Source organism: Nerophis lumbriciformis, linkage group LG30 (assembly GCF_033978685.3).
Source record: "Nerophis lumbriciformis linkage group LG30, RoL_Nlum_v2.1, whole genome shotgun sequence".
In the NCBI taxonomy this organism is placed as follows: domain Eukaryota; kingdom Metazoa; phylum Chordata; class Actinopteri; order Syngnathiformes; family Syngnathidae; genus Nerophis; species Nerophis lumbriciformis.
This window is the reverse complement of record NC_084577.2, coordinates 27,432,587-27,452,586: the sequence shown is the minus strand read 5'-3', so window position 1 is coordinate 27,452,586 and position 20,000 is coordinate 27,432,587. Positions and strand designations below refer to the sequence as shown.

The window sequence follows — 20,000 nt, the reverse complement described above, 5'->3', positions numbered from 1 at the left end:
GGTCCTGCTTCCTCTCGGGTCAAGACAATATCTTTCTGTTGATTACAATACATGAAAGAAACAGAACACCTTTATGTTGCTTCACATCCTACACAGTGGAGTTTTACAAGCCTTCTGCTTGGTAGGATTAAAGACCGCTTTTGTCTGCTCGCCGGGAACTCATTGAAACACAACGTTTGGTGATAACTTAGATACAATTATTCTGACACAGCTCTCCCAAAAATATTAACTAGGAAGCCTTACAATGCATTAATTCAATCTATAAACTGCTATAAAATTGAGTAGATGGTGAGTTACTGTTAGAATAATTGTTTCTAAGTTATCACAAAAAACTTTGTGTTACATTCAGACAAAAGCTGTCTTTGAAACCTACCAAGAGTAAGGCTCGTAAAACTCCACTGTGTAGGGGGGGAAGCAAAATGAAGGTGTTCTGTTTTCTTTCATGTATTATAATCAAACAGAAAGATATTGTTCTAACCCAGGGGTCGGCAACCTTTACCAGTCAAAGAGCCATTTTGACCAGTTTCGCAAATTATAGGGGGGGTTGATGTGTGAGGGAGCAGGCTTGGGGGTGGGGGCGGGGTTTGGTGGTAGCAGGGGTGTATAATGTAGCCCGGAAGAGTCAGGGCTGCATGGGATACTGGGTGTTTGTTCTGTTGTGTTTATGTTGTGTTAAGGTGCAGATGTTCTCCCGAAATGTGTTTGTCATTCTTGTTTGGTTTTGGTTCAAAGTGTGGCGCATTATTAGTAAGAGTGTTAAAGTTGTTTTATATGGTCACCGTCAGTGTAACCTGTGTGGCTGTTGACCAAGTATGCCTTGCTGTCACGTACGTGTGCAAGCAGAAAATGTATATTATATAACAAGTGTTGGGCTGGCACGCTGTTAATACAGACTGTAGAGGGCGCCAAATGTTGTACCATCATGGCACGCCCTTAGCTGTAAGGGTGAAAATCGGTGAATATTAGAGTTTTCTGCGAGAGGCACTGAAATCCGGAAGTCTTACGGGAAAATTGAGCCGCATCAGAGTGATCAAAGAGCCGCATCTGGAGCCGCGGGTTGCCGACCCCTGTTCTAACCCAAGGACTTCAAAGCGGAGAGAAGGCAGGATCTGCCCAATTTCCAGGCGACCTCTTTTTCAACTGTTTTACGAACCTCTTTTTGAACTCGTTTACGACCTTTTCTTTTGAACTGTTCTGTAACCAAAGGCAACGCTGTTCACGACCCACTTCCCTTCTGGAAGCAGCTGTGGTCATGTGGTCTGAGAAAGTCTAATAAAGGAGGAGTTGTACAATCTTTCGCCAGATCGTGCTGGAGATTGTACAAGAGTACAGCATACCTGCCAACTACTCCGGTTTTCCCGTAATTCGTACGGTTTTCATCAACCTATTCCGGGTTACGGTTGCAGTGATAAAAAATACGGTTTTTCATTAATTAAAAAAAAAAAAAAGGGTGAAAACTACGCGAATTGCACCTTGTGCAGACAAGATTTTTCGATCGGACACGGAGGAATTAGCGATGTAAAAGACCACGTTGGGACAAAAAAAACACAAGTCTAATGCCGTTGCTAGCGATACAAGTGGAAAACTTTCAACGTTTTTCGTCGCCCAAACAGATTCTTTGGATGTGATAAATGCCGAAGTTTTATTTACGGAGGCAATAATTGAGCATGGATTTCCAATCGCACTGGCTGATCACATGGGACAGTTAAATGTTTGTAATGCAACCTTTAAAAATCATTACGCGGTGATCGCGGTCCCAAAAATAAACTTTTCTTGCATGATAATGTCCAGAAAAATTCGCTTTATATTACTATAGAGTCCTTTTAACGAATGAGTTTGATGGTTTATCACAAACCTTAAATGAAAGAAGTCCTTTGTTCTCCTGCACCATGCGCGCGTGCGCTTTGGCCTTGCTTCGTGTTTGGTGCGCAATCCTGTCGGCTGTATTTCACAGCACGACATACTGTTAAAAGTGTTTATACTATTTATGCTTTCAAGTCCAAGTTGAAGAAATCTTGATAAATGTGGACAGCGTAACTACCAAAATACAGAAGTATGTCCTTAATATTTTTGCAGTGCTATTTCTGTTGAAAAGTTCAAATGATTACATTAGAGATGTGATGTGCCACTTTTCAAGTGTCTGATGGCTTAAATTAATTTTCATTAATTCTTCATATTTTGAATTCTTTTGAAAGGCTTACAAAAAAAACTACATTTGAATTGTAATTCCATGCTATTGACAGGACTATTAATTTTAATGAAGTTAGCTTACCATGTTTACAGTATGAAAATTGTGATAGAAATGTGAATTTTAGGCACAGAATATTTTTTACAATTGAACAAGGCAGTAGATTATACAAGCTTGGACAGAAAGTTAATAATGACACCAATTTTTTTTTTAATGGAATTGTTTAGTACTGTTTTACCATTTGTTTACTGTAAAAAGTGTTTATACTGTTTATACTTTCAATTAACAAATTGAAGTCTTGTGAAAGGTTGACAGGATAACTGGCATTAACTGTCAAAATAATTTCAAACTGTTGAAGTTAGCTTACAGAATAAACATGTCAATCAACCCATATGATTTTTGCTGTAATATTTTTGTTTTGAAAAGTCACTGTGACTGATAGAAAAGTGATGGTTTTAGCAACATTTTAACCTGTCTGAATGCTAATAATCATTTTGCGTCGGGGGGCGAAGCCCTGAACCCTCCACCAGGACTTTGTCCTGGACCTACCGGGGCCTGCGGCCCTTGGACCCTGGCTACTAGGTTTTTCTGATTTCAAAAGTTGGCAGGTATGGTACAGTGTCCGGGCGTCTCTCCTCAATTGAGTCCAAATTGAATTCTGTCTCTGTTTGATTCTTTGCTTCTTGTCTTGTTTAATAGATGTCATCAGTGTTTGACCCTGACAGTTACTGTGATGTAGAGAAATGCCATATTTTGTGAAGGAAGTGCAACAGTTGGGATTTAGTTCCATGGTGCGCGCGCTCGTGAGGTCAGTTTGATTGAGTGTACACCTGAGAACATGTTGCGTAACAGCATCTCCTGCTCTCGGGATGGGTTTTTAGTGGAAAGTCAGGCATCACGTGTGTGATTGCAGAATAATAGGTGATTATTTCAAATACTTTCACTCTGGATCAAAGAAAGAATGAGGACAAAAAGTGTCAAAATGTCCACTCGGTGGTCTAATCGCGAGTGAGTGCAACATGAAACGTTATCTTCTCCGCGTGATGTCGATCCCCGAATGGTCATCTCTTGTTTTATTCCCTGCCCTGGCGCTGACTTCATCCTCCTCGATTCTCGCCTACATGCATGCTGGCAGAAGGTGGCTGCTAAAAGGTTGCAAGTGGCCTAAAAAGAGCCTCACATCCTACCCCAGGAGAGGTAACCGAGGCCTAATGCAGTTCTAGTGTCAGGGTTTTCTCATGGGGGACGGAGAGCTCACTCCTATGGATCCATGGTAGGACCTTGTCCCTTTTTTCAACCACGGTGGACCCCAGGGGTGTCCAAAGTGCGGCCCGGGAGCCATTTGTTTAACAGCCCGTGGCACATTCTAAAAATACTATTAAGAAAACACATGGGAGACCGGAATTTCTGCTCCGCCACTCCCAGTCTGTGGAACGCTCTCCCTGACCACCTGAGGGCACCACAGACTGTGGATGCTTTTAAAAAAGGCCCCTTCTTTTTAAAAAAGCCTTTTTTTAGATGTATGCGTGCTAGTTCTAGTTTTTATTTTTATTATCTTTTTATGTATCTTTTTAATACACTGTAGCACTTTAAGGTTGTTTGCTCAATGGAAAGTGATTTTTACAAATAAAATCTATTATTGTTATTATTACATAATAAAAAGTGGAATAAAAAAGCAAACAGGTGAAATTAACGAGAAAAAGTTGACTCTAATAACACAAAGCTGCCACGCCATTGCTCTAAAAATAATAATGAATTATTGACCTATTCAAGGCTCCATTTACTTTACATCATATATTCCACTTTGAAATATTATTTGAGGAAAATATTGCAGATTTGTTGTGTTTGCCATAAAAAAGCAAGTTTTTTGATCAAAAAAGGGCATAAAAAAAACAAAAAAAACATGAAAACATAATAAAAACGTATAATCAACAGATGGGTCTGACGTTTGTTCCAGAGATTTAAGCGTAAGTAAGTAAATAAATAAATGAATAGAGTGGGGCCCTTTTGGATACCCAATAATTTTAGTGGGATTTTTTAAAAATTGTTATTGCTCAAAAAATAATAATAATGTTGTTATGAATTATTGACCTAATCAAAGCTCCAATTACTTCACATCACATATTCCACTTTGAAATATCTTTTGAGCAAAATATTAAACATGTTGTGTTTGCCATTTAAATGTATATATATATATATATATATATATATATATATATATATATATATATATATATATATATATATATCCATTTTCTACCGCTTGTCCCTTTTGGGGTCACGGGGGGGTCGCTGGAGCCTATCTCAGCTACAATCGGGCGGAAGGCGGGGTACACCCTGGACAAGTCGCCACCTCATCGCAGTATGTGTGTATATATATATATATGTGTGTATATATATGTATATATATATGTATATATATATATGTATATATGTATATATATATATATATATATATATATATATATATATATATATATATATATATATATATATATAAATTATAATTATAATTGACTATGTTTGAATATTTCTTACCTGCAGGTGTGCACAAACTCCAGTTAAGAATAAATTTAGTAAATAATAAATAATTTATCAGTATCGGCTAGAAAACAAATATTGTGCATTCCTAGAGTTAATATTTTTGGCAGATCTGGATTTAAATAATTGTTGATTTTTTTGAAAAATGAATGGCTCATTCTTCTAGAGGCGCTCAAAAAAACTTGATTCACACCCAAATCGCGATTTTTTATTTATTCCGTTTTTAAATTGCTTAATAATTTTTGAGAATCGACCAAAAAAAAAAAAAAAGTTAGGTTTTTTTTGGGGCACTTTTGTTTTAATAACTAATTTTCAAACTTTTATTGATATTATTTTATTGATGCTGACAATTTTTGGCTTTCTTTTTTTTTTAGGTATTGTACATTAATAAGTAATATATTTTTATGTATTCTCAATTGCTCTGTAAATGGCTATGCTAAGCATTATTTTACTTTTGTAAACACATATTTTTAAAATACATTTTAAGACAAGCTTTTGTATCCTGTAACCTGTTCTTTAAAAGGTTTTATTAACATTTATATACAGATTAGTCAGATTTATAGACAGATAAAGACTCTCACACACACACACAACATGTACTCACACACACGACTCGGCCTCTTGAGAGAGGGAAAACAACACCTTCCTTAATGCACTGTGATTAGACTTGAAGGAAGACAGTCGCCCTTCACCTGTTGACGTTGCCTTATTAGTTGTGATCAGCCAGCGTTTGGCGAGCGTTGACAGGCAAAGAAATGAGCAGCTGTCAGGTTGACCTCTGTGCACATGTCACAGCAACCTCGGGGCGTGATGAAGTCAACACACACATACTAGAGATCCACCAAGTATTGCTGCCCATGTTTGGCATTTTGACGTACATTCTATCTGCCAAAGTGTTTTTTACAACGACATCAGCAGATGCAATATATATTCTGCATATCTGGCAAAACTTCACATTTTTTTCCAGGGAATCCAGTTTTTGTCCTTCTTTCCCGGCACATTCTCGGTCCCGTTTTGTCCGTTTTCGCTACTGCAGTGATGGAGTCGCTCGACGGATTTCCAGCCGCAACACTCGCCGCTTGGGTTTCATTGAAGGAACGCCGCGAGTTTCGTGTTCCGCGGTTCATTCAAAAAAACGACATTTTGTGTAAATATCTTGACAAACAGGAGGTTATTATATTGAAGTAAAGAAGCACAGGCAGCAGCTCACACATTCTCATACTTGCTGTAACATCCAGAGCCTAGAATTGTTTTTATTTAAATGTTTGCAAAATACCAGAATTCCTCACCAGGAAACCATCCATCCATCCATCCATCTTCTTCCGCTTATCCGAGGTCGGGTCGCGGGGGCAGCAGCCTAAGCAGGGAAGCCCAGACTTTCCTCTCCCCAGCCACTTGGTCCAGCTCCTCCGGGGGGATCCCGAGGTCAATCAATCATATAATATATAGCCTATATATATATAATATATAGCCTATATATATATATAGCCTATATATATATATAATATATATATATATATATATATATATATATATATATATATATATATATATATATATATATATATATATATATATATATATATATATATATATATATATATATATATATATATAGGCTATATATATGTAGGCTATATATTATATATATATATATAATATATAATATAATATATATAATATAATATAATAATAATAATAATATAATAATAATAATAATAATATAATATAATATATATATAATATATATATAATAATATATATATATATATATACATATATATATATATACATATATATATATAATAATATATATATAATAATATATATATAATATATATAATAATAATATAATATAATATATAATATAATATATATATATATATATATATAATATATATAATATAATATATATATATATATACATATATATATATATAATATATATATATATATATATATATATATATATATATATATATATATATATATAGCCTGTATATATATAATATATAGCAATATAGCCCTAAATCACAAGTGTCTCAAAGGGCTGCACAAGCCACAACGACATCCTCGGTACAAAGCCCACATAAGGGCAAGGAAAAACTCACCCCAGTGGGACGTCGATGTGAATGACTATGAGAAACCTTGGAGAGGACCGCATATGTGGGTAACCCCCCCCCCTCTAGGGGAGACCGAATGCAATGGATGTCGAGTGGGTCTGACATAATATTGTGAGAGTCCAGTCCATAGTGGATCCAACATAATAGTAAGAGTCCAGTCCATAGTGGGGCCAGCAGGACACCATCCCGAGCGGAGACGGGTCAGCAGCGCAGAGATGTTCCCAGCCGATGCACAGGCGAGCGGTCCACCCCGGGTCCCGACTCTGGACAGCCAGCACTTCATCCATGGCCACCGGACCTGTGCCCCCCCTCCCCTCCACAAGGAAAAGGGGAGCAGAGGAGAAAAGAAAAGAAACGGCAGATCAACTGGTCTAAAAGGGGGGTCTATTTAAAGGCTAGAGTATACAAATGAGTTTTAAGATGGGACTTAAATGCTTCTACTGAGGTAGCATCTCTAATTGTTACCGGGAGGGCATTCCATAGTACTGGAGCCCGAATAGCCCGCAGACTTTTTTTGGGCTCTGGGAATCACTAATAAGCCGGAGTTCTTTGAACGCAGATTTCTTGCCGGGACATATGGTACAATACAATCGACAAGATAGGACGTTCCCAGGCCAGCCGGGAGAGATAGTCTTCCCAACGTGTCCTGGGTCTTCTCCGTGGCCTCCTACCGGTCCCTAGGGAGGCGTTCAGGTGGCATCCTGAGCAGATCCCTGAACCACCTCATCTGGCTCCTCTCCATGTGGAGGAGCAGCGGCTTTACTTTGAGCTCCTCCCAGATGACAGAGCTTCTCACCCTATCTGTAAGGGAGAGCCCCGCCACCCGGCGGAGGAAACTCATTTCGGCCGCTTGTACCCGTGATCTTGTCCTTTCGGTCATAACCCAAAGCTCATGACCATAGGTGAGGATGGGAACGTAGATCGACCGGTAAATTGAGAGCTTTGCCTTCCGGCTCAGTTCCTTCTTCACCACAACGGATCGATACAGCGTCCGCATTACTGAAGACGCCGCACCGATCCGCCTGTCGATCTCACGATCCACTCTTCCCTCACTCGGGAACAAGACTCTGAGGTACTTGAACTCCTCCACCTGGGGCAAGATCTCCTCCCCAACCCGGAGATGGCACTCCACCCTTTTTCGGGCGAGAACCATGGACTCAGACTTGGAGGTGCTGATTCTCATCCCAGTCGCTTCACACTCTGCTGCGAACCGATCCAGTGAGAGTTGAAGATCCTGGCCAGATGAAGCCATCAGGACCACATCATCTGCAAAAAGCAGAGACCTAATCCCGCAGCCACCAAACCAGATCCCCTCAACGCCTTGACTGCGCCTAGAAATTCTGTCCATAAAAGTTATGAACAGAATCGGTGACAAAGGGCAGCCTTGGCTGCACGTCTCCTTCTTTTATTTTGGACCCTCCCCGACCACCTGGCCACCGCTGTTTCCAAAGGACAAAGGTCGCAAAAAGTTCACAGAAAAGGTCGTAAACAATTCACAGAAAAGGTCAGTTCAAAAAGAGTTGGTAAAATAGTTCAACAAGAGGTCCACAAAATAGTTTAAAAAGACTCCGTAAAATACTTCAAAAAGAGGTCGTCTGGAAATTGGGCAGATCCTGTCATCTCTCCGCTTTGAAGTCCTTGGGTTGGAACAATATCTTTCTGTTGATTACCATACATGAAAGAACACAGGAACACCTTTATTTTGCTTCCCCCCCCCCTTCACAGTGGAGTTTTACGAGCCTTACTCTTTGGTAGGTTTCAAAGACAGCTTTTGTCTTCTTGCCTGGAACTCATTTCAACACAAAGTTTTTTTGTGATAACTTACAATTATTCTAACAGTCTTCATGAAGTTGAGCACAATGTTGCTGTCTTACAAAGGTACCGTGAGCAAGCCTACTTGGAAAGGATGTACACACATGCAGCTATTGTTGTGGCTTCTGAAGGCACCGCATGTTCAAGGGCAACTACTTTTCATTGTTTGTCGTTTCTGCTTTTGAACGTCAACGTTGAAACGCAGATTGTGCTGGCAACAGTTGTGTTAGTAGACCCAATAAATGTTTTGTGTGCGCAGGAGAGTTTACTTGATGAAGATCACCACGTCGCCGTGGCATTAGGACCCATGAAGACGCCACGCTCTACAGTAAGTGACCTGAAAAATGTCTAATTATGAGGTGCGTTATTGTATCTAGACCAAGGGTGCCCATTACGTGGATGGTGAGCTGGCGGTCGATGGCGGAGGGTGTGTCAAGTCAGTCCATCGCCAGCCAGGCATTAAAGAAATAGACCTAAAAATTACTACTGTGTTTTTACATTTTGATTTCTATTTATTGTTTTACCGTATTTTCCGCACCATAAGCCGCCCTGGGTTATAAGCCGCGCCTTCAATGAACGGCATATTTCAAAACTTTGTCCACCTATAAGCCGCCCCGTGTTATAAGCCGCATCTAACTGCGCTAAAGGGAATGTCAAAAAAACAGTCAGATAGGTCAGTCAAACTTTAATAATATATTAAAAACCAGCGTTCTAACAACTCTGTTCACTCCCAAAATGTACGGTAATGTGCAAATGTGCAATCACAAACATAGTAAAATTCAAAATAGTGCAGAGCAATAACATCAATAACTTAATGTTGCTCGAACGTTAATGTCACAACACACAAAATAAACATAACGCTCACTTTCTGAAGTTATTCTTCATTCATAAATCCCTCGAATTCTTCTCCTTCGGTGTCCGAATTAAAAAGTTGGGCGAATACGGGATCCAAAATGGCCGGCTCCGTCTCGTCGAAGTCATTGCCTTCCGGAAAGCTCGGACCACAGTTGTGACCGAAATATCCGCCCAGGCATTTACGATCCACTGGCAGATGTTGGCGTATGTCGTCCGGCGCTGTCTCCCTGTCTTAGTGAAGGTGTGTTCGCCTTCGGTCATCCATTGTTCCCACGCCGTTCGCAGTCGTGCTTTAAATGCCCTGTTGACACCAATATCGAGCGGTTGGAGTTCTTTGGTTAATCCACCCGGAATGACGGCGAGTGTTGTATTTGTGTGCCTCACTTGTTTTTTGACACCATCTGTGATGTGGGCGCGCATGGAGTCGTATATCAACATGGAACACACAAAGGAAATGAAACGTAATACCCGCACGCTTCTTCTTCTATGGGGGCGGGTGGTTGCTTACCGTAGAAGAAGAAGCGCTTCCTCTTCTACGGGGGCGGGGGCTTACCTTGGCAGTTGCTTACCATAGAAGAAGAAGCTCTTCCTCTTCTACGGGGAAAAAAGATGGCGGCTGTTTACCGTAGTTGCGAGACCGAAACTTTATGAAAATAAATATTTATATTAATCCATATATAAGGCGCACCGGGTTATAAGCCGCACTGTCAGCTTTTGTGAAAATTTGTGGTTTTTAGGTGCGGCTTATAGTGCGGAAAATACGGTAATTGGTTTTACCCTTTAAAATCGTTTTTAATCATATTTGTTTTTATATTGGTTTTATATTTGTACATTTTTTGTTTTCATTCAGTCATTGGTGGAGCTAAGGATACTATTTGAATATTGTTTTTAATATTGTTGTGCAGCACTTTGGAAACATTTTTTGTTGTTTAGATGTGCTGTACAAATAAAGTGGATTAGATTGGATTGAAAAATTAGCCATCCTCAATCTTCACCAAGACGTCACTTTCCTCACTTGATTGACATTCGACAACGACAACTTGCATTATTATGATGCATTAGTGGTTCATTTGGTCTCAAAATAATGTTGACAATAATATCGTTTATCGGCAATCATTTGCTGGGCAATATATCGTTGAGCAAAATGTAATTATACGTAATTATTCATCTTGTTCCTTCACAGCATCCTACCTCGTATGTTCCTGCCTTCACACAGCTGTCCTTCACCGACCTCATCGCCTCCGCCTCACCTTTGACTGAGGAAGACCCCGCCTACTGGGAGAGCTTCCAAGCCAAGGCTGAAGCCCCCTTGAGACAGAGACTCGCACACATCCAGGCCTGACTTGCTTTGACAGCAGGGATTATGTCCACTGAGGATTCTCATAGATTCATTCGGTCAATCAGGGCATGAATATTTTATACGCCGGCCAGGGAACGCTTCAGAAAAGGCTAAAACGCTAAATCTACCCAGGTAGTTCCTGATGGAAACTGTTGCGTTTGGACCAGTTGTTCCTCCCCGGGAATTCAAGTCACAAGTCGCTCCCAAGCTCTTTACGACACTTAAAGCTGAGTTGAAAAACCACAAGAGACAGAATAGGTATTTTGTAATATATTTGCAAAGCTTTGCAGATATACATTCAGACCAGTCCAGCATAGAACATTCAGATCGCCCCGCTAAGATGGTCTGTCCTCCCGACCAAAACCCTCTCCCCTCTTCAATTTCTCGAGTCAAAACACATGCACATTATCTCTCGAGTCAAAACACATTCCAAAGATCAAGGTTAACACACACAGTTTACTTGCAGACAAACAGAAAGAGAACAAATGGAAAACACGAGCTGTTTTCAAATATGACTTATGAAATAAAAGAAGTAACACTTAAATTCGGATATATGTAAATATCTGCCTCCGACAAAACCCAGAGGGGTACTTTATTTACCCGGAAAGTTCCTGTCCATTACGTCGATCACGAGCTACCGGTCGATCGCCAGCCAGGCATTAAAAGAATAGACCTAAAAATGAGCGATCATCAATCTTCACCAAGATGTCACTTACCTCACTTGATTGACATTCACCACACCCGACGGTCTTGTGAGGTGACGCTTGCTGCTGCCCGATCATTATTAAGAAAAAATGACCGTCAGGAAGGCGAGAAACACTTTTTTAAAATTCCAACAGACTCTTGCGCCGTACCTGCCGTCAAAACTCTAAAGACCGACTGCACAGTTCCTGTCTTCACAATAAAAGCGCTGCTTCATCCTGCCTGCGCTAACAAAATAAGAGTCTCAGAAAGCCGGCGCGCACAAGCTAGCGAGCTACGGAGTTTGGCGCCAATGTATTTCTTGTAAAGCAGGGGTGCTCATTACGTCGATCGCGATCTACCGGTCGATCTCGGAGGGTGTGTCAGTCGATCACCAGCCAGGCATTAAAAAAAATAGTCCTAAAAATGAGCGATCATAAATCTTCACTATGACGTCACTTTCGTCACTTGATTGACATTCACGGCACCCGAGGGTCTTCTGAGATGACGCTGGCTGCTGCCAGCTCATTAAAATTACCGACTGGAAGGCGAGAAACACTTTATTTCAACAGACTCTGCCGCCGTACCTGTCGTCAAAACTCCAAAGACCGACTGCACAGTTGCACAATAAAAGCTCTGCTTCATCCTGCCTGCGCTACCAAAATAAGAGTCTCAGAAAGCTGGCGTGCACAAGCTAGCAAGCTACGGAGTTTGCCGACAATGTATTTCTTGTAAAGTGTATACAAAGGAGTACGGAAGCTGGACAAATAAGATGCCAAAAACCAACCACTTTCATAAGGTATTGGACGGAAAGGAGGACTTTTTTTCTCCTCCATTCGAAAATGCGGACGTTATCATCACCACTGTCTGATTCCAATCAATGCAAGTCATCAGAATCAGGTAATACACCAACTTATATTCTTGTCTTCATGAAAGAAAGGAATCTATATGTGTTAAACATGCTTGTATTATCTTTAACCACCTTTAACTTGTTAACAATATTAACTATATGTGTTAAACATGCTTGTATTATCTTTAACGTTTAACTTGTTAACAATATTAACTATATGTGTTAAACATGCTTGTATTATCTTTAACCACCTTTAAGTTGTTATAATATTAACTATATGTGTTAAACATGCTTGTTTTATCTTTAACCACCTTTAAGTTGTTAACAATATTAACTATTTGTGTTAAACATGCTTGTATTATCTTTAACCACCTTTTAAGTTGTTAACAATATTAACTATATGTGTTAAACATGCTTGTTTTATCTTTAACCACCTTTAAGTTGTTAACAATATTAACTATTTGTGTTAAACATGCTTGTATTATTTTTAACCACCTTTAACTTGTTAACAATATTAACTATATGTGTTAAACATGCTTGCATTATCTTTAAACACCTTTAACTTGTTAACAATATTAACTATATGTATTAAACATACTTGTATTATCTTTAACCACCTTTAAGTTGTTAACAATATTAACTATATGTGTTAAACATGCTTGTATTATCTTTAACCACCTTTTAAGTTGTTAACAATATTAACTATATGTGTTAAACATGCTTGTTTTATCTTTAACCACCTTTAAGTTGTTAACAATATTAACTATTTGTGTTAAACATGCTTGTATTATTTTTAACCACCTTTAACTTGTTAACAATATTAACTATATGTGTTAAACATGCTTGCATTATCTTTAAACACCTTTAACTTGTTAACAATATTAACTATATGTATTAAACATACTTGTATTATCTTTAACCACCTTTAAGTTGTTAACAATATTAACTATATGTGTTAAACATGCTTGTATTATCTTTAACCACCTTTTAAGTTGTTAACAATATTAACTATATGTGTTAAACATGCTTGTTTTATCTTTAACCACCTTTAAGTTGTTAACAATATTAACTATTTGTGTTCAACATGCTTGTATTATTTTTAACCACCTTTAACTGGTTAACAATATTAACTATATGTGTTAAACATGCTTGCATTATCTTTAAACACCTTTAACTTGTTAACAATATTAACTATATGTATTGAACATACTTGTATTATCATTAAACACCTTTAATTTATTAACAATATTAACTATATGTGTTAAACATGCTTGCATTATCATTAAACACCTTTAACTTGTTAACAAAAACATATATTTCATAAATAAGTAAATATAAATTATATATATGAATGAGGTAGATCCCCACGACTTGATCAATTGAAAAGTAGCTCGCCTGCAGAAAAAGTGTGAGCACCCCTGTTGTAAAGTGTATAAAAAGGAGTATGAAAGCTGGACAAACTTGATGGTGAAAAACAAGCACTTCCATGTGGTGTTGGACAGAAAGGAGGACTTTTTTCCTCCTCCATTTGAAAATGTGGACGTTATCATCACTACTGTTGTCAGAATAATTTTATCTAAGTTATCACAATACTTTTGTGTTGAAAGGAGTTCCTGGCAAGAACACAAAAGCTGTCCTTGAAACCTACCAAGAAGAAGGCTTGTAAAACTCCACTGTGTAGGATGGGAAGCAACATGAAGGGTTTTCTGTTTTCTTTCATGTATGGTAATCAACAGAAAGATATTGTTTTAACCCAAGGACTACAAAGCAGAGAGAAGGCAGGATCTGCCCAATTTCCAGACGACCTCTTTTTGAACCTCCTTTTTCAACTGTTTTACGAACCTCTTTTTGAACTCTTTTACGACCTTTTCTTTTGAACTGTTGTAATCAAAGGCGATGGCTGTTTACGACCTCGTCCCTTCGAAGCAGCTGTTGTCATGTGGTCAGAGAAAGTCCAAATAAAGGGGGAGGCGTACAATCTTTTGGCAGAGCGTAATGACACTGTTTCAAGGGTACAGATGTCCAAGCGTCTCTCCCCAAATTGAGCCAAATTCTGTTTCTGTTTGATTCGTTGCTTCTTGTCTTGTTTAATAGATGTCATCAGTGTTTGAACCTGACAACTGTTTGATTCCAATCAATGCAAGTCATCAGAATCAGGTAATACACCAACTTATATTTATACTTGCCAACCCTCACGAATTTTCCGGGAGACTCCCGAATTTCAGTGCCTCTCCCGAAAATCTCCCGGGACAACCATTCTCCCAAATTTCTCCCGATTTCCAGCCGGACTTAAGGCATGCCCCCTCCAGGTCTTTGAGGACAGCCTGTCGTCACGTCTGCTCTTTACTTCATACTTAAGAACCGACTCCCACACTTGCCGTCAGGGTGCGCAATTCAACGTAAAACCGTTGGCCAACCAAAAAGTTACTTTTTGGTTCGCCAACGGTTTTACGTTGTATTTCGTTGTATTTATTTTATATATATATTAGAGATGCGCGGATAGGCAATTATTTAATCCGCAACCGCATCAGAAAGTCGTCAACCATCCGCAATCCACCCGATCTAACATTTGATCAGAACCGCATCCGCCCGTTGTTATATATCTAATATAGACGATGCAAGGCATTAGTGAGGTTATAAAGCTTTTGCCTGTTAAAAAAAGGAGACTGATCCAATGCAGCAGAGACATTCGCGTGCCACGCTGTCACGGCCCAGACGCACACCAGTGCGCAATCATATGGGAGCCGCGCTGAGCGCACCTCCAAGCGCGTCTCGCTGCCGGCGACGGCCGGGTATGGGCCCGACGCTCCAGCGCCATCCATTTTCAGGGCTAGTTGATTCGGCAGGTGGGTTGTTACACACTCCTTAGCGGGTTCCGCGCGGAGTGACCCCTGTTACGCGCCCCCGGCAACAGGGGTGGCGGGCAGGTAAGCTGCGCGGGCGGGGCGCGCGGAGTGACCCCTGTTACGAGCCCCCGGCCACGGGGGTGGCGGGCAGGTAAGCTGCTTACCTGCTGCGCGTGACGCCGGCCGCGGCGAAGGCGGACGAGGCGGGGTGTCGGTGCGGTGGGCGCGGTGGTGACCCTGGACGTGCGTCGGGCCCTTCTCGCGGATCGCCTCAGCTACGGCTCCCGGTGGGGCCCTCTCGGGGGAAGGGGCCTCGGTCCCGGACCCCGGCGAGGCGTCCCTTCTCCGCTCCGTAAAAGTGTCCATCTCTTCTTCTTTTTTTTCTTCTGTTGTGGCATATGCTGCAGGTGCCTGCTCGTTTTTCGTATGTGGGTAACAACATTTAACTATGTATATATATTTACCAATTGGTTTAACTGCCACCCGCCTGAATCTATTTTAAAAAAAAAAATTTTTTTTATTTCAACCGCCCGACCCGACCCGCGGATAAAATCAAATTTTTTTTAATTTCATCCGCCCGATCCGCGGATAATCCGCATCTCTAAACTCGCATCTCTAATATATATATATATATATAAGAAATACTTGAATTTAAGTGAATTCTATCTATAAATAAACTCCTCCCCCTTAACCCTGACCCCCCCAGGTCTCAAGGTTGGCAAGTATGCTTATATTCTTGTCTTCATGAAAGAAAGGAATCTATATGTGTTAAGCATGCCTGTATTATCAGTAAACACCTTTTAACTTGTTAACAAAAACCTCTCTTTCATGAATAAATAAATATAAATGATATATTCCACGTCCCAAGAGCTAGCTTATGTAGCCGAGGATCGGACCGCCAAGTGCCCTGCCTTCGGCTTCTGCCCAGCTCACACTGCACCCGACCTTTATGGCCCCTCCCATGAGTGGTGAGCCCATTGGAGGGGGGACCCACGTTGCCTCTTCGGGCTGTGCCCGGCCCGGCCACCAGGCGCTCGCCAATGTGCTCCAACTCCGGGACTGGCTCCAGAGGGGGGCCCCGGCGACCCACGTCCAGGCGAGGGAAATCGGAGTCTCGGTTGTTGCATTTTCATAGAAGTCTTCGAGCTGCTCTTTGTCTGATCCCTCACCTAGGACCTGTTTGTCTTGGGAGACCCGACCAGGGGGCATGGAATCCCCCGGACAACATAGCTCTTAGGATCATTGGGACACGCAGACTCCTCTACCACGGTAAGGTGGCAGCTCAGAGAGGAGTTCACTCTCAATTTAGCGGTCGATCTACGTTCCCATCCTCACCTATGGTCAGGAGCTTTGGGTTATGACCGAAAGGACAAGATCACGTGATGGGTACAAGCGGCCCAAATGAGTTTCTCCCGCCGGGTGGTGAGTCTCTCCCTTAGAGATAGGGTGAGAAGCTCTGTCATCCGGGGGGAGCTCAGAGCTGCTGCTCCTCCACATGTCCTTTGACTTTGCTGGGTGCGTTTTGGACATTTTTTTGCATCCCGGGACTTGCGCAGTCGGCGGCGGGACTTGTGGCACTCGAAACTCGGGTAAGTGTTTTGAACATTTTGGGGACTTTTGCCGACTTTTCTCACTTTTGTCCCCTCCTTCCCGTGGGACTTTGCTGGGCGCGTTTTGGACATTTTGGGCATCCCAGCCGGCGGCAGGACTTGTGGGACTCGAACCTGGGTAGGTATTTTGAACAATTTGGGGACTTTTGCCGACTTTTCTCACTTTTGTTCCCTCCTTCCCGTGGGACTTTGCTGGGCGCGTTTTTGGACATTTTTTTTCCATCCCGGGACTTGCGCAGCGGGCGGAAGGACTTGTGGCACTCGAACCCGGGTAAGTGTTTTGAACATTTTGGGGACTTTTGCCGACTTTTCTCACTTTTGTCCCCTCCTTCCCGTGGGACTTTGCTGGGCGCGTTTTGGACATTTTGGGCATCCCGGCCGGCGGCAGGACTTGTGGGACTCGAACCTGGGTATGTATTTTGAACATTTTGGGGACTTTTGCCGACTTTTCTCACTTTTCTCCCCCACTTCCTGTGGGACTTTGCTGGGTGAGTTTTGGACATTGTTTTGCTCCGGGGACTTGCGCGGCCAGCGGCGGGACTTGTGGGACTCGAACCTGGGTAGGTATTTTGAACATTTTGGGGACTTTAGCAGACTTTTCTCACTTTTGTTCCCGCCTTCCTGTGGGACTTTGCTGGGTGCGTTTTGGACATTTTTTTGCATCCCGGGACTTGCGTGGCCGGCGGCAGGACTTGTGGGACTCGAACATGGGTAGGTATTTTGAACATTTTGGGGACTTTTGCCGACTTTTCTCACTTTTGTCCCCTCCTTCCCGTGGGACTTTGCTGGGCGCGTTTTGGGCATCCCGGCCGGCGGTGGGACTTGTGGGACTCGAACCTGGGTAGGTATTTTGAACATTTTGGGGACTTTTGCCGACTTTTCTCACTTTCCCGTGGGACTTTGCTGGGTGCGTTTTGGGCATCCCGGCCGGCGGTGGGACTTGTGGGACTCGAACCTGGGTATGTATTTTGAACATTTTGGGGACTTTTGCCGACTTTTCTCACTTTCCCGTGGGACTTTGCTGGGTGCGTTTTGGGCATCCCGGCCGGCGGGGGGACTTGTGGGACTCGAACCTGGGTATGTATTTTGAACATTTTGGGGACTTTTGCCGACTTTTCTCACTTTTCTCCCCCACTTCCTGTGGGACTTTGCTGGGTGAGTTTTGGACATTGTTTTGCTCCCAGGACTTGCGCGGCCAGCGGCAGGACTTGTGGGACTCGAACCTGGGTAGGTATTTTGAACATTTTGGGGACTTTTGCCGATTTTTCTCACTTTCCCGTGGGACTTTGCTGGGTGCGTTTTGGGCATCCCGGCCGGCGGTGGGACTTGTGGGACTCGAACCTGGGTATGTAGTTTGAACATTTTGGGGACTTTTGCCGACTTTTCTCACTTTTCTCCCCCACTTCCTGTGGGACTTTGCTGGGTGAGTTTTGGACATTGTTTTGCTCCCAGGACTTGCGCGGCCAGCGGCAGGACTTGTGGGACTCGAACCTGGGTAGGTATTTTGAACATTTTGGGGACTTTTGCCGATTTTTCTCACTTTCCCGTGGGACTTTGCTGGGTGCGTTTTGGGCATCCCGGCCGGCGGTGGGACTTGTGGGACTCGAACCTGGGTATGTAGTTTGAACATTTTGGGGACTTTTGCCGACTTTTCTCACTTTTCTCCCCCACTTCCTGTGGGACTTTGCTGGGTGAGTTTTGGACATTGTTTTGCTCCCAGGACTTGCGCGGCCAGCGGCGGGACTTGTGGGACTCGAACCTGGGTAGGTATTTTGAACATTTTGGGGACTTTTGCCAACTTTTCTCACTTTCCCGTGGGACTTTGCTGGGTGCGTTTTGGGCATCCCGGCCGGCGGTGGGACTTGTGGGACTCGAACCTGGGTAGGTATTTTGAACATTTTGGGGACTTTTGCCGACTTTTCTCACTTTCCCGTGGGACTTTGCTGGGTGCGTTTTGGGCATCCCGGCCGGCGGTGGGACTTGTGGCACTCAAACCTGGGTAAGTATTTTGAACATTTTGGGGACTTTTGCAGACTTTTCTCACTTTTCTCCCCGCCTTCCCGTGGGACTTTGCTGGGTGAGTTTTGGATATTTTGGGCATCCCGGCCGGCTTCGGGACTTGTGGGACTCAAACCTGGGTAGGTATTTTGAAACTTTTTTGGGACTTTTGCCGACTTTTCTCCCCCACTTCCTGTGGGACTTTGCTGGGTGCGTTTTGGACATTTTTTTGCATCCCGGAACTTGCGCGGCCGCCGGAAGGACTTGTGGCACTCGAACCTGGGTAGGTATTTTGAACATTTTGGGGACTTTTGCTGACTTTTCTCACTTTTCTCCCCCACTTCCCGTGGGACTTTGTTGGGTGTGTTTTGGACATTTTTTTGCATCCCGGGACTTGCGCGGCCGGCGGCGGGACTTGTGGCACTCGAACCTGGGTAGGTATTTTGAACATATTGGGGACTTTTGCTGACTTTTCTCACTTTTTGTCTCCTCCTTCCCGTGGGACTTTGCTGGGCGCGTTTTGGACATTTTGGGCATCCCGGCCGGCGGCAGAACTTGTGGGACTCGAACCTGGGTATGTATTTTGAACATTTTGGGGACTTTTGCCGACTTTTCTCACTTTTCTCCCCCACTTCCTGTGGGACTTTGCTGGGTGAGTTTTGGACATTGTTTTGCTCCCAGGACTTGCGCGGCCAAAAAAGTGCAGTTCCCCTTTAAACTTCATTTAAAGTCTGCCCTTCTTTTATCCATTTTTTCTAGTGTCGATAAAATCAATCGACTTCCTTTGTTCCTTCCAAAACGATGTTAGATTTAAATCTATCTTCCGGAAAGCAGGGATGGATGTAGTTGAATCTAAGGAATGTAAATGGATTCATCCTACTTGCATGAAGGGTACACTTTGACAATGACCTCTAATAATATGACTGATGGGAAATTCATCTTTGGTGATGTCATTCTTCCTTGTTGTGAAGCAGCCCCGACAGGTCAATGATTTTGCTTCCATCTATGGTGCTGACGGGGTGTTGTTTGGATTGAGCATCACAGGTTTGTGAGTGAAACATGCACGAGTCTTTGGTACAATATTTGCTTTCTGTCACAACATTTGTGTTCCAAGTGTGTCCCTTTGGTCCTCCTCTATAAAGCCCTTCGTTTCTTGC

At 42.3% G+C, this 20,000-nt stretch overlaps 1 protein-coding gene across 1 annotated transcript in view; it reads left to right on the top strand.

Moving 5' to 3' along the window:
* The window catches only part of aasdhppt (aminoadipate-semialdehyde dehydrogenase-phosphopantetheinyl transferase), a 27,248-nt gene extending 14,950 nt beyond the window's left edge, over window positions 1-12,298 (top strand). The window contains exons 6-7 of the mRNA XM_061926003.1: window positions 8,924-8,992; window positions 10,703-12,298. Of these exons, the coding sequence (XP_061781987.1) occupies window positions 8,924-8,992; window positions 10,703-10,861 (228 nt within the window). The 3' untranslated portion in view covers window positions 10,862-12,298. The remainder of the gene's footprint in view (window positions 1-8,923; window positions 8,993-10,702) is intronic.
* Window positions 12,299-20,000: the final 7,702 nt, after the last annotated feature.